The following is a 14309-nucleotide window of genomic DNA, read 5'->3' on the forward strand; positions in this document are numbered from 1 at the left end:
AAAGATCTATACTAAGGCCTTAAAAAGGGGGTCAAAGGGGGAAGATTCGAAATTCCTACCAAACCCCCACCTCCTCCCAATAATTAAAAAAAATCTGGGGGAACAAAAAGTTTTATGTAATTATTTATCATTACACCGATGTATAAAAAAAGTTTTAAAGTACCCAAAAATAAAAAACTAGCGTCATTTCAAAATCAACAACTTTCTCACTAGGTCACTATCCTCCATCAATTATCAATAGACGCAGTATTTCTTAACAGTGTGAATAACTCCGCGAAGAGAAATTTTCGCAAACCATAACATGAACTGAAGCTAAATACAGTAATTAGGGATTCATTCAGGAAAACAGCGTTTAGATATTGTTTAAATTCATATTTAATAATAATAATAATAATAATAATAATAATCCTTTAAAGTCCACTCCAAATTTTGTTAAGTTAAACCGAAAATGGAAATTCTTTTTGTCCAATTGATCGTGAGCCCGGCAGCCAGATCGACGTTGCTCTATCCCTTGGTAGGGACTTTTAGATTTGCGTGGACTGATACGTGTGACGTCCATTCAAAGCAGTGCATTAAAAGGACGTCGACCGTAACAATCCACATTGTCTTCTTGCAATCTAAAAGTCCCTATTGTTGAACGCCAAACAAGGTAGCAGCAACTCCCGTCTTTTAACGTATTTTGGTATGACGCGGCCGGGGTTCGAACCCACGACCTCCTGGTTGTGAGGCGGACGCTCTGCTGACTGAGCCAACACACCGGTGAAGTGTGAAGTCCTTTTTTTTATTTAGAGATTTTACATTTTTTTTGGGGGGGGGGGTGGGGGGATCCTTTAGACGTCTCCCTCTCTCTACTCGAATTTATATTGATATTAGTTGATTTAAGTTGGTTAATTCACAAATATATATACGAGATATAAGATAACAGCTTAAACAGTATCCTAAATGTCTTTTTTAGATATTACAAGTGCGCTACCTCCCCATCCTTCGCCCCTCTCTCTCTCTCTCTCTCATTTCAGAAGTCCTGTTTTTGTTAGTTTGTAGTATTTTCAGATAGGGGCCTATTGATATGAAAGTCTAACTTTATTTTTTTTTAAACATTTCGACGCCAACATATCTTGTTTTAATATGCCCCAATTTCAAACTACGGATATGCAAATGTACGCTAAAAAAACGTTTTCTTTTTTCTTTATCAACTTTTATTACGCAAAAGATATAAGTAACATACCATGAGCCTTTTTTTTAACATTCTTTAATACAAATAAAAAAAAACAATTACAGACAGTAAAGAACCTTGGTTATTTTTTTAGAACAGACAATTGAAACTAAAACTGAATCATCTGCACATTTATTTTACTCTACATGTGCCATACATATACGTTTTTCATAAGCGATATTTTCAATATTATAACAATATTATTAGACCTTTAATAGGCCTAGTCATGACTATGATATCATTATCTTTTGACAAATCTTCGTCAGTTTAATTGAAATCATCAGAGTCAAAAGTAAATTGAAAGTTTAATAGTAGTCTATGGTGGCTCCTAAGGGACACGCATACGCAAAATTTGACGTATACCTTTGCAACAAATTTGTGGATTTATACGTCAAAGACGTGAAAATCCACAAATTTGACGTATACATATGCAACACATTTGTGGATTTTCACGTCAAAGACGTGAAATTTTGCGTTTGCGTGTCCCTTAGGAGCCACCATAGCTTCACATAAATACATTACAAGAAAAAAGCAGTATCAAATGAATTCAAAATTATATCAGTTTGTCTATGTCAAACGTGAATAAATGAGTTTTAAAAAAATATTTTAAAAAAATGTGATTTATTTTTAGCCTTTGCTCGAGTATGCTTCAAGATAAAGGTTTGCGACAAACATGAATGTGACTGCGTAAAAACATTGGACGATATATATTTTATCTATAGAAGATAAATATTTCATGAATAACACAAGAGGTAACTACAACATCAAATTGAACTTACACATAGCAGTCAAATTATCAGATGAACTTCATCAATTCATTTAGTTAGTCATATTGTATCGTATTCTTTGTATATTTTCCTTTCCGCTACATTGTATTTCTATGCTTTCTCTGTTTTCTCTTTGAAATACACGTTTCAATACAAAATCTCTTTATATCTTCTTCAGTCTTGTTGAGTTGTGAAATAACTTTATGTATACTCCAGAACTATATGGTCTGGAATCATTTGATTTCTATATTTAGTAAGTGCTGAGATTTATACTATAACACCTTGCATAATATCACATGCAGATCCATTCTGTATAAATATAATGTACAAATTATTTTAAAAGATGATTCCTTTATGTGAAAATGTTTGACATGTATTCGAAGTATTGCATAGAAATAATCGTTTAGCCATACCGTCACATGTTACCAGCGAAAAACTATTGACATAACCTTAGCACAGTATAGTATAATATCCTTCATATTTATAATGACTACCAACATTAAATGTTGTAAGGAGGCAGGTGGAAGGGACAGGGTGGAAGAGAGGGCTGAGATTGCAAGAACAATAGAAGATGGGAGAATAGTGGCGAGACAGGGAGGGAAAAAGAAAGGTACAAGGGAAATACAGGGGAAAAGGAAAGAGTGCGAGATAGAGAGAAGCGAAAAAGATAGAGAGAGAGAGAGACAGAGGGAGTGCAAAAAGAAATAAGAATGGGAGTAGGTGGTCATCCACATACAACAACGCTATGAAATAACATAAACAGTGGCAAATGTGGCTAGGTATCTTAGGAGTTTCACACAGTATGTATACAATAAAACCGACAGAGAGTCATGAGAATGTGCTGTTAAATATATGAGATCATTTTCAACACACGGGACCTTTAAATATCTGTATTTATTTATTTATTTATTTTACTCTAGAATACCTTCACCTATTGACATTTTAAACATTACTTCTTTAAGCAAGTGTTTCTCTAAAATGTCTACAAAACTAAAAAACAAAAGACGTATATATATATATATACATATGCACAATTCAAACAAGCATTTTCGATAGCATGATTCATCATTCTTGTTTAAATGTTACAGCAGTTAGTCTCTATAATTTTCCTATAATATCCCTGTAGTCCGAGCTAGTTGGCTTGGATCCAACCATCCTACAGTGTAAAAGATGTAGATGCATTGTAGTATCGCTGCACATCCGAACAAGGCTTAATTTCACATGTCCAGTGTAGACGCATACAATCCTTCATCCAAGTCATTGAGAGAAAGGTAATTCTGTGCAAATCAAAAGTAATTATAATAATAATAAAAACAATAATCATAATCATAATAATAATAATAATAGTTATAATTATTATAGTAATAAAAGTCAGACATTATCATGAGATATGGTAATTAAAGGAGGGTAAGCATTATGCAAAATATGGTAATTTTGTATAAATGAACAAAAATATGAAGGATACGGACAAAAAGTTAAATCGTGAGAAAAATGTAATATATCACCAAAATTACCAAGATAATTATAGGATTAGGGCTAGAATTATTTTTTTTCCGGGATTTTGATTATCCCTTCTGAACTGAGATTAATGTAGTATCGGAATTATACAAATGGAAATGTATAAGGAAACTAAATAATGCAATAGTCATGTACAAAGAAGGAAATTTCAGACCATCTTACATGAGTCTTTTCTAGAATCCTTTCCAAACTCTTGAGGATCTGATCAAAGTTACTCCGATGTGTAGCTTCCTTCTCCCAACAACCAGACATGACCGAATACCTGATACGATACGAAAAAGATAATCCTTATCGAATAGAAATCTGATAGAACTACCGAATCGAATATAATACAAAGACAAATACAAAATGCCGACAAATTCAAAGTTCACGTGCAACTGCAGTTTCATCACTGTTGTTTCATTATTTTATGTGCGCACCCAGTCCGGGTCGTTTTATCACCTTCTTTTATATTATTCTCTGTTTTTATCCTTTTATCACTTTCTCTTTCTGTCTTTCCTTATGTTATTTTTTGTTTCTTCCTTCTATCACCTTCTCTTATGTTATGCTTTGCTTTTATCCTTATATCACTTTCTCTTTCTGCGTTTCCTTATGTTACTGTTTGTTTCTTCCTTTCATCACCTTCTCTTGTGTTATTCTTTGTTTTTATCGTTTTATCACTTTGTTCCTACCATTCCTCATGTTATTCTTTTTTTTTCCTTGTATCACTATCACCTTGTCTTATGTTATTCATTGTTTTTATCATTCTATCATTTTCTCTGTTGAGTGTTGAGACGTATTATTTTCAGCTTCAGATTCTGATTCAAAAGAAAGTTTGCAGAATCAAGTGTAATTGTGTTTCTTAATGTTTGGAAATATATCTGCATTTGATACAAAACATCATCATGAAATCAAGGAAATATAAATAGAGCATCGAGTGAGTCAAATTACGACATTTACAGAACAATTCGCTTGAAAGAGTAATATTTACACTTCTTGTCCACAATGGCGAGGGCGTGACATCTGGTAACCATTGGCAATCTCCATTTGGACAGTGTCAAAGGTCATTTTAGGGTATGGCCTCGCCCCTGAGAAAATCGAGGAAAAATAATTTTGTTTAATAAAATATTTGTTTCAATATACGAATATGTGACATCCAAAGCTTTTGAGAGAAATTATATGTATTTATCATATACATGTATATAGAATTTGTCATCAACCCTTGACAGTACAAGCGGAATTAAGTTGATAAATTTAGACTAAATGTTATTCATATCTGCGGCATGTATTTGAATACGAATAATGCAATAAATATTTTTTAAATCGCAAATATTATTGGTGAGTCTTATAGAGTGCCATAAGTGGCTTGAATTCTTCACCTCTAAAATGCATCAAACAAGTATTAGTCATGATATATTTTGATTATTTAAGTGCAATGACTTATTTCACTTTTCTTCATATCACCATATGTTACACCTGAAGTGGAGGGGTCGTGGTAGAGTGTCTCATTCTCTTGACTCTCAATCCGAGGTGTAAGGGTTCGAATCCCAACTCGGCACTATCTTCCTTTGGCAAGTCGTTAATACATATTTACGACTCTCCACCCACTCCACCCACCTAACAATAATATTGCAAGGGTAATAATAATAGAAGGGCCCTGATAAAGGACAGATGTAACGCTTATAAGGCTTCCTACGTAAAGAACTTCATGGTCTTTAAGATGGTACGCACAATTATATGCGATATGAACATTATTTGTTCACCTAATGTCACAATTTCCCACAAGACGATACCAAAAGACCAGCTATCTCCTTCTGTTGATTGGTCACCCGTAACCATGGTTTCAGGCGAACTCCATCTTGTTGGTTTCTGAAAAGTTGGAAAGTATAGAAAAAAAGGTTGAAAATCGTGTTTAGAGTTTATTATCATTTGTTCATGGTTTAAAACGAACCGTGATTATCAGACGATGGCTGAATTTTTCACAATTTACAAGCAGATTCGATAATACATCAAAATCAATATTGCATATGCCAAATATTATACAAACACCACGGTCAATAACATTGCTCAGGGTGTATAAATATTATGGGTAACAATTTAAGGGGGAAATTACTAACGTGATAAATCATGAAACACATACATGTAATTCCGTGGTGACGTTTTGGTAGTATCAAGATTTTCCGATATGTTCTGTCGATTAAATAGATTGTGGTCCTCATTAAAGATGTGCCATCCATCTCTATGCTGATGATAATTATAATCATTAAATAAGGTGATAATACTCACACCTCTGCCGCTAAACAATAATGAAGATAATCCATAATCTGATAGCTTGCATTGCTTTCTATCAGCTATTAACACATTGTGAGCGCAAAGAGTTCCGTGGATGATCTTTGTAAACAAAAAAAAACAAAACAAAAACAACTTAATGATAACAATAATAAATAATTAAATGAATAAAATCCACAATTATATAATCTGGATGTTATTCATACACCTTTGATCAGCGTAATAACCCTCGTACCATACTGGCTTACTCCTCTCCTATTCTTCCACTTTCTTAGTCCATTTATGTAATTCTCATCCTTCTGGTATCCCCTCTGTCCTGTCCCCCTCCCTCTTTCCCCTTCTCCTTTGTTAATTTTATTCTATTGCAAGTCATGAAATAAGGGTACCTTCTTTGATGCAAGATACTGCATCCCTTTTGCAATTTGCCAAGCCAGGTTGAGTAGACTACCTTCATCGATACGAACTCCGTTTGGTTTGAGATTGCCGTATGTGGGTTGGGATTGCACCCCTGTGGTCTGTAGATGGGTGAGTAGGGTACCTCCAGAGATGAACTCATACAGAATGCTACCTGCATCATCGGCAATTCGTTCAATTGAAGAAATAAATGTATGAAACTGATTTGTAACATGTTTCATTAGACATCATGATATTATATTGGAAACGTTTGGGTTTATTACTAAATACAAATGACTGTTCTTCCAAGACCCTCTTGTTTTACTGATTGAATCGTTTTGGGTTCTTCAGAGGCGGAGTCTACTTAAATTGCTACGTACCTTCAGGCAGGATAGAATAGCTATACTGACTTGAATACAAAGGTTGCGCTCCACATTATTAGAAAAAAAACGCTCATATTCAAAATAATATGTATATAATTAAACAGACACTCGAAAGATTATTAGTTGACCGAGGGGTGTTTTACCTTGTTCTTGACAATATCCCAGGCACTTGACAACATTCGGTTGATCCGGTAGCTCAGAAAGGACCTTGACAGCTCGAAGAACGTTGGTTGATATGGTCACTTGATCTAAGAGAAGATACATCTTATTTATAACTATTTTGACTATTTGGGTTTTCAAATTCGAAGAGAGTGGTGCCGTAAGATCATTAGCCAGAAGTCAATCATACAGCTGTAAATACAAGATCGAGGTAAAACCGTTTAGATAAGTATTTATAGATACATAGGGTTAACAGAATTACTGTTCAAGCGAGGCGTTACTTTATACGTTTGTTCTGGTCATACTGAAATATAACTTTCTAGAAAGCTGATGGCATATCTCTGTTTATCAATGATAAAACAACATCTCGTAAAGTTCCATTTTATTGTAGGGTACATTGATATACATCAAAGTGATTTGCCTTTAGGTCTTTTTTTTTTTTTTTTTTACTCATTATTGTTTTATAGGGAGTGGTTGGCAAAACCCACCTGGAATCTGCCTGATAGCAACGTCTACTTGACTTTGATTCGAGCGGAGTTCCCCCTTCCATACTCCGCCGAAGTCACCCCGTCCAATTGAACCGAGTCTGGTGAAAAACGTCACGTTTTCAGGAGCAATGATGGGAGAGTCGGATGGACCGAGTTTGAGAGATGTGTATGCTACAAAGACAAACATTAGATTCTTATTAAAACGATTAAAATACTTGAAATATCAAAAATACAAGCAATCTTTCACCCTCTAAGCAGGAATAAGGCTACCCTTGGATAATTTTTTCTAGATTTCTTTCAAATATAAATCGAAAGTGAAAAAGTATTCACCATAAACTCATAAGTGGTATGTGTATGTGTGTGTGATTGTGTGTGGGTGTGCGTGTATATGTGTGTGTGCGTGCGTGTGTGTGTGGGAGGGAGAGGTAAATTTGCGATATTAGAGGTAAGTCTTAAAACCCCTGTTAAATTAGTTGGCCTAGCACAATTCTGATCAGGGAGAATGATTAAGCTTTTAATGTTTCCTGTGGAATATACTTTAATTACTGTAATTAATCAAGTAATACCCTTAATAGTTACGATGTAATGTGCAGTTTGGGATAAAATGATTATCATTAAGTACTATAGTTTTTGTGTGGTTGTGAGACGTTTTGTCTACGTTGTTATGGCAATTCACAACCCTCTTTTACTTCGTGAGTAATCTTCGTGGTACTAATGCTTACCTCGTTGTAAACTCTTGAATGATTTTACACATTTTCTCACCTTTATCTCCGTTCTGAATCATCTCATACGCCGTGTTGTCGTTTGCCTCATGGGATACATGTCTTTCTTCTCTGTGAAAAAATGAACAAATTGTTCCTTAATGAGGCATTAACAGCGATACTGAACAAATGACCTTTCTGCCTCATCCTACTATTCAGTCAGGCGCGGATCCACGGGCTCAATTCTACGGGCCCGGCTATGGCAAGCCCATTGTGTAAAAACTAGATAAACTCAGTTTATCAGAAAAACTGTGTTTATCAATATTCAGAGCCATCTATATACACAGAATTTGGTCAACCCGATTCGAGTCGGACACAATATGGCGACTACTGCTTTCTTGGGCAGGCACAAAACAAAAGAATATACGCCATGCTGTGACCCAGTGAAACCAAGATGGCCAAACTCTCTGCTCCTTTTTTATTTCACAGCGCCATCTCATGGCCATCTCACCGAACTAATTTCCAATGACTCGTATTAGAGCAGTTTTTTTCGTCTTATGTGATAAAGTACATAGGTTTATCAACTTCGTTTCCAAGATTACGAAATATGTCTTCATTGTGCATTCAAATGAACTACTTTTCAATGCCCTTAAATGTTGTTTCATATAAATACTAACTCGAGTTTCTGACTTTACTTTTTACGTATGTGAAACGGAAACACATGAATAATGATATCATCCTAAATTGCAGTGGTTTCTCATATTTCACTACATCCGAATATTGATGTGTGTGACTGTGTGTATGAGTAAGAGAGAGAGAATGTGTGTGTGGGGGAGAGTGTTTGTATCAATATTTATCGATTGATACATATATCTCAATCTTCTGTAGAATATTTCTAACTGCTAAATACTAACCTAGAAACAGTTTTGTGTGACTCTTCAAAACCTGAAAAAAGACAAAGAAGAGGATGAGGCAAACATAGAAATGTTGTAACATTTTCTACGCACTCTAAACATATATAGCACATTTATCAAGAAGGAAGTAAAATTTAAGCTCAAGTAAATGGATCTCTATCCTTAAGGTGTTGATATGGTATGGGTAAATTCATTGAGGAAAGCGATAGATGTTATAATATGCAAGAAAAAAACTTTCGCTATCAAATTCCAGTAGTATCTTTCCTTAACCTCTTTAAGCAATACCAAGTTAATATGCTCATGTGCTTTGGTAAGGCCCCATCCTCATTTCTAGTTTCTAAGCCGTCAGGTAAAACAATCATAAAACATACATTTACATAGCTTTTCTTTGTTCTGATTCCATCGTTTAACTATTCTAGTAGAATTGATGAATGTAATCACCTGGTCTGGTCTCATGTCTCCTCAACATGATGAATTGAATGATGTTGATGATGACAGAAGCCACTAACAGGATAGCTAAGACAGCTATACCTGCAGAAGCCCCAGAACCCAGACCAGTTGGCACACAGGTACATGGTGTGGGATCTGGATGGTGAACAAAGTTGCATGCAAGATCTAAAGACACAAGCTTCTACACTGTCGCTCATATAGTTGGAATATTTTAGTTTTACCCCAATTTATGGAATTATTTTAAAAATAATTTAAAAATAATAGATCTAGATAATAGTATACATTCTCAGATTTTATTGAATAATAATTTGACGATGTGTGTTTTGCGTGAATGCTAAAGCATGTGTATGCTACTATGCTTATCAAATAGGGGACCTACATCCTTTAGTCATAAATGACAGTTATGAGGATTAATGCCCCACAAAAGGGCAATAATATAGCACATCGACACGGTTTTGATCCTGGGGCCTCACAGTTACGAGGCCATTGCTTTGTCACTTAATCATGACTGTACGAGGCGGGGGCTAGGGTAGGGGGCAGTTTCCATAAATAAAATAAACACAGAAAATGCAATAAATTTTCAATAATTTATTGCATTTTACCCCGGTCCCCAACATAAACAAATCCTCTGGATAGCCATGCGTTATGGTACAGTGACAAAGCAATGGCCTCGTAACTGTGAGGCCCCAGGATCAAAACCGTGTCGATGTGCTATATTAGTGCCCTTTTGTGGGGCATTAATTCTCATTACTGTCATTTATGACTTAAGGGCGTAGGTCCCCTATTTGATAAGCATAGAAGCATACACATGCTTTAGCAGTCACGCAAAACACACATTAGCAAATTAATATTTAATAACATCTGAGAATGTATACTTTTATCTAGATCTTTTATTTTTTTTAATTACTTTTTAGAATAATTCCATAAATTGGGGTAAAACAAAAATATTCCACCTATATGAGCGACAGTGTAGATGAAATCATCAAACCTATGATGACACATTCTAACGGGACGAATGCTCCAGATCCATTCCATACACTAACCAAATACTATACTTCATCCTAACCCTTACCCTTAACCTAACCGCAAAATCTAATCGCAACCGTAACCCTTACCCTAAACCTAACCTGAAACCCAGTTACAACCGTAACTCTTAATCTAAACCTTACCTAAAACCAAATCACAACTGTAACACTTACTCTAAACCTAACCTAAAACCCAATTGTAACCCTTACCCTATACTTTTGACGAAAATAATAACAGGATAAAAATTTCCCCCGAGCAAATGTAAGATCACCATACCTCCTCAGCATCTGTCTCGAAAGACAATAATATAACATATAGGTTTCTATATATATATTTATATATATACAAATTCAATAATCAAATTTATGCCCAATAACTGTTTGTTTTTTAAATACAATAACAACCGTGTTCAAGCTATACAAAACAAAAATACTGTTCATCAAAAAGAAATCTGTTCACATTTTACCGACAGCAACCCTGAATTTTTCTATAGTAGTTTATCTAATTACCTAAGCATCTTACACATATATCTTCTAATTACATATTACAGAGCTTTATTCCCAAGGGGTCTAAAAAATACAAGCCATGCTTTTTAAATAGACTCCTCCACTATTCTGTACTTCTGTGCCAATCTTAAATGATTTATTAACATAATTTTATAATAATTTGTAAAATATTTTGTTTATATTATGTTATTGAATTTGTATATTACTTATTTATTTGATTATGTTTATATCTTGTGGAAAATAAAGAAACATTGAAACCTTGAATCTTTCAGATACTGAATCAAATATATCATTGGGAGAATTCCCGATTGAATTTATTCTGATCAAAACAGGAACCTCCTGATGAAATTGAGGAACAATTTTGTATGCGTATTCACTTATACCATGATGCCTCGCTTCAATCAATGCATTAACATGACTTTGGACTCTGGTCCGTGTTCACAGATACATTGTAGGTTAATATTTGTAAAAGTAACAAGGAAACAATATACATTGCTTGGATGAGAACACATCCTTTGACAGTGATCTTTCTGATATTTGTATATCGCATATCATAATTTATACTGGCATAGTTTGTAACAATGGCTTATTCATCAGATGCTTAAAGTGATGAATTACTTGTATTGTAAAAAAAAGTTCATCAGAAATATTGTGACCGAAGCCTCCCTCTCTCTCTTTTTGAGGAGTTCATCTAGCAACGTACTGTAGTCTTTATATTCAGATCTTAAAGAGATATATATTACTATAAATTCTGTTATTTTCATCAGGTGTTTAAAGTGATAAAGTACTTATACCGTTGAAATTGCACAGAGAGTTTCAGTTTACACTCCAATCGAAAAGCTAAATTGTAATGTGAACTCAAGCTTGTATCTTCCCTTCATCTACCCTTCTTCCACTAACGTTCTATATCAGATGATAATAAGGAGAATGGACGGGTGTGTGAGACAAATTCAACATCAAATTTACTTCTTTGTGTTTAATCATGATAAATATTTACCCCGTATGATTATGTCTATCATTTAAAGAAGTAATTGATAAGACATATAACACGCGCAGACACCGAATAAAGCAATATCAAACAAATGAAAGTCATACATTCCATTATTTCCCCTCATCTCACTAAAATGTATTGTTCACCTATTCATCATTGTTTAGATTTGGAGAGATAACAATCACAATAATACACCTCAGTTTATTACCTTAAAACGTTAGAAAAATAACTATATTCTTGTAAGTCAAACAAAGACATTTTTTCCACAAAGATGTTCAATTAAAAATAATGAACAAATAACCAAAATGAGAATTATACTTTTGAAAGTTAATTCAAATATTTTGAACAAAAATGTCCCCTCACCTGACGAACTGCTCGTAGTTCCTTCTGTTGTAATTGGTTCTAGTGTTGTGAGAGCATATACAGAGTCGTTAGAATTGTCATACTGTATATGGAGGATTATCTTTTTGGTGTAATTGTCATTTTCAAAGAGAAACAGGAATATCCTATCATTAAAGCTTGCAAAGTCCACAACAACAAATATTAATTATATATAATAATAACTTCAACTTTATATAGCTCTTTCCACATGACATTTTTCAAAGCGCTTCACAATACTGATGCTAGTAAAACTATAGAGAGTAATGGCAAGAGAACAAAATTAAGATTATCAAAAATAAGATAACAAGGTAAGGTTACAATACAAATTAATAAAAATGAGAATAACACTTTTGAAAGTTAATTCAAATATTTTGAACAAAAATGTCCCCTCACCTGACGAACTGCTCGTAGTTCCTTCTGTTGTAATTGGTTCTAGTGTTGTGAGAGCATATACATAGTCGTTATAATTGTCATACTGTATATGGAGGATTATCTTTTTGGTGTAATTGTCAGTTTCAAAGAGAAAAAGAAATATCCTATCATTAAAGCTTGCAAAGTCCACAACAACAACAAATATTAATTATAATAATAATAACTTCAACTTATATAGCTCTTTCCACATGACATTTTTCAAAGCGCTTCACAATATTGATGCAAGTAAAACTATAGAGAGTAATGGCAAGAGAACAAAATTAAGATTATCAAAAATAAGATAACAAGGTAAGGTTACAATACAAATTAATACAAATGAGAATAACACTTTTGAAAGTTAATTCAAATATCTTGAACAAAAATGTCCCCTCACCTGAAGAACTGCTCGTATTTCCTTCTGTTGTAATTGGTTCTAGTGTTGTGAGAGCATATACAGAGTCGTTAGAAATGTCATACCGTATATGGAGGATTATCTTTTTGGGGTAATTGTCAGTTTCAAAGAGAAAAAGGAATATCCTATCATTAAAGTTTGCAAAGTCCACAACAACAAATATTAATTATATATAATAATAACTTCAACTTTATATAGCTCTTTCCACATGACATTTTTCAAAGCGCTTCACAATATTGATGCTAGTAAAACTATAGAGAGTAATGGCAAGAGAACAAAATTAAGATTATCAAAACTAAGATAACAAGGAAAGGTTACAATACAAATTAATAAAAATGAGAATAACACTTTTGAAAGTTAATTCAAATATCTTGAACAAAAATGTCCCCTCACCTGACGAACTGCTCGTATTTCCTTCTGTTGTAATTGGTTCTAGTGTTGTGAGAGCATATACAGAGTCGTTAGAATTGTCATACCGTATATGGAGGATTATCTTTTTGGGGTAATTGTCAGTTTCAAAGAGAAAAAAGGAATATCCTATCATTAAAGCTTGCAAAGTCCACAACAACAACAAATATTAATTACAATAATAATAACTTCAAGTTATATAGCTCTTTCCACATGACATTTTTCAAAGCGCTTCACAATATTGATGCTAGTAAAACTATAGAGAGTAATGGCAAGAGAACAAAATTAAGATTATCAAAACTAAGATAACAAGGAAAGGTTACAATACAAATTAATAAAAAATGAGAATAACACTTTTGAAAGTTAATTCAAATATCTTGAACAAAAATGTCCCCTCACCTGACGACCTGCTCGTATTTCCTTCTGTTGTAATTGGTTCTAGTGTTGTGAGAGCATATACATAGTCTTTAGAATTGTCATACCGTATATGGAGGATTATCTTTTTGGTGTAATTGTCAGTTTCAAAGAGAAAAAGAAATATCCTATCATTAAAGCTTGCAAAGTCCACAACAACAACAAATATTAATTATAATAATAATAACTTCAACTTATATAGCTCTTTCCACATGACATTTTTCAAAGCGCCTCACAATATTGATGCTAGTAAAACTATAGAGAGTAATGGCAAGAGAACAAAATTAAGATTATCAAAAATAAGATAACAAGGTAAGGTTACAATACAAATTAATAAAAATGAGAATAACACTTTTGAAAGTTAATTCAAATATTTTGAACAAAAATGTCCCCTCACCTGACGAACTGCTCGTAGTTCCTTCTGTTGTAATTGGTTCTAGTGTTGTGAGAGCATATACAAAGTCGTTATAATTGTCATATTGTATATGGAGGATTATCTTTTTTGG

The 14309-nt window shown here is 33.7% G+C and overlaps 1 protein-coding gene across 1 annotated transcript; it reads right to left on the reverse strand.

Annotated features, from left to right (window-relative positions):
* Positions 1-2982: 2982 nt before the first annotated feature.
* Positions 2983-9387, reverse strand: LOC105444011 (tyrosine kinase receptor Cad96Ca). The gene is made up of 11 exons (XM_030978303.1): positions 9246-9387; positions 8805-8835; positions 7952-8022; positions 7190-7360; positions 6686-6790; positions 6153-6334; positions 5764-5868; positions 5241-5346; positions 4469-4565; positions 3661-3760; positions 2983-3257 (listed from the first exon to the last, which is right to left on the reverse strand). Exons 1-11 carry the CDS (start codon positions 9271-9273, stop codon positions 3198-3200), a joined length of 1056 nt encoding a protein of 351 aa, XP_030834163.1. The 5' UTR covers positions 9274-9387; the 3' UTR covers positions 2983-3197.
* Positions 9388-14309: the final 4922 nt, after the last annotated feature.

The sequence above is a fragment of the Strongylocentrotus purpuratus genome, unplaced genomic scaffold (genome assembly GCF_000002235.5).
Source record: "Strongylocentrotus purpuratus isolate Spur 01 unplaced genomic scaffold, Spur_5.0 spur5_scaffold_1, whole genome shotgun sequence".
In the NCBI taxonomy this organism is placed as follows: Eukaryota; Metazoa; Echinodermata; class Echinoidea; order Camarodonta; family Strongylocentrotidae; genus Strongylocentrotus; species Strongylocentrotus purpuratus.

Excerpts from the sequence above, each read along its gene's own strand:
- LOC105444011 (XM_030978303.1), bottom strand. The coding sequence starts at position 9,273 with ATGTTGAGGAGACATGAGACCAGACCAG. Across the intron at positions 6,335-6,685 it reads GGGATATTGTCAAGAACAAG|GTAGCATTCTGTATGAGTTC; the intron begins GTAAAACACCCC and ends CCGATGATGCAG. Across the intron at positions 4,566-5,240 it reads GTGGGAAATTGTGACATTAG|GGGCGAGGCCATACCCTAAA; the intron begins GTGAACAAATAA and ends CGATTTTCTCAG.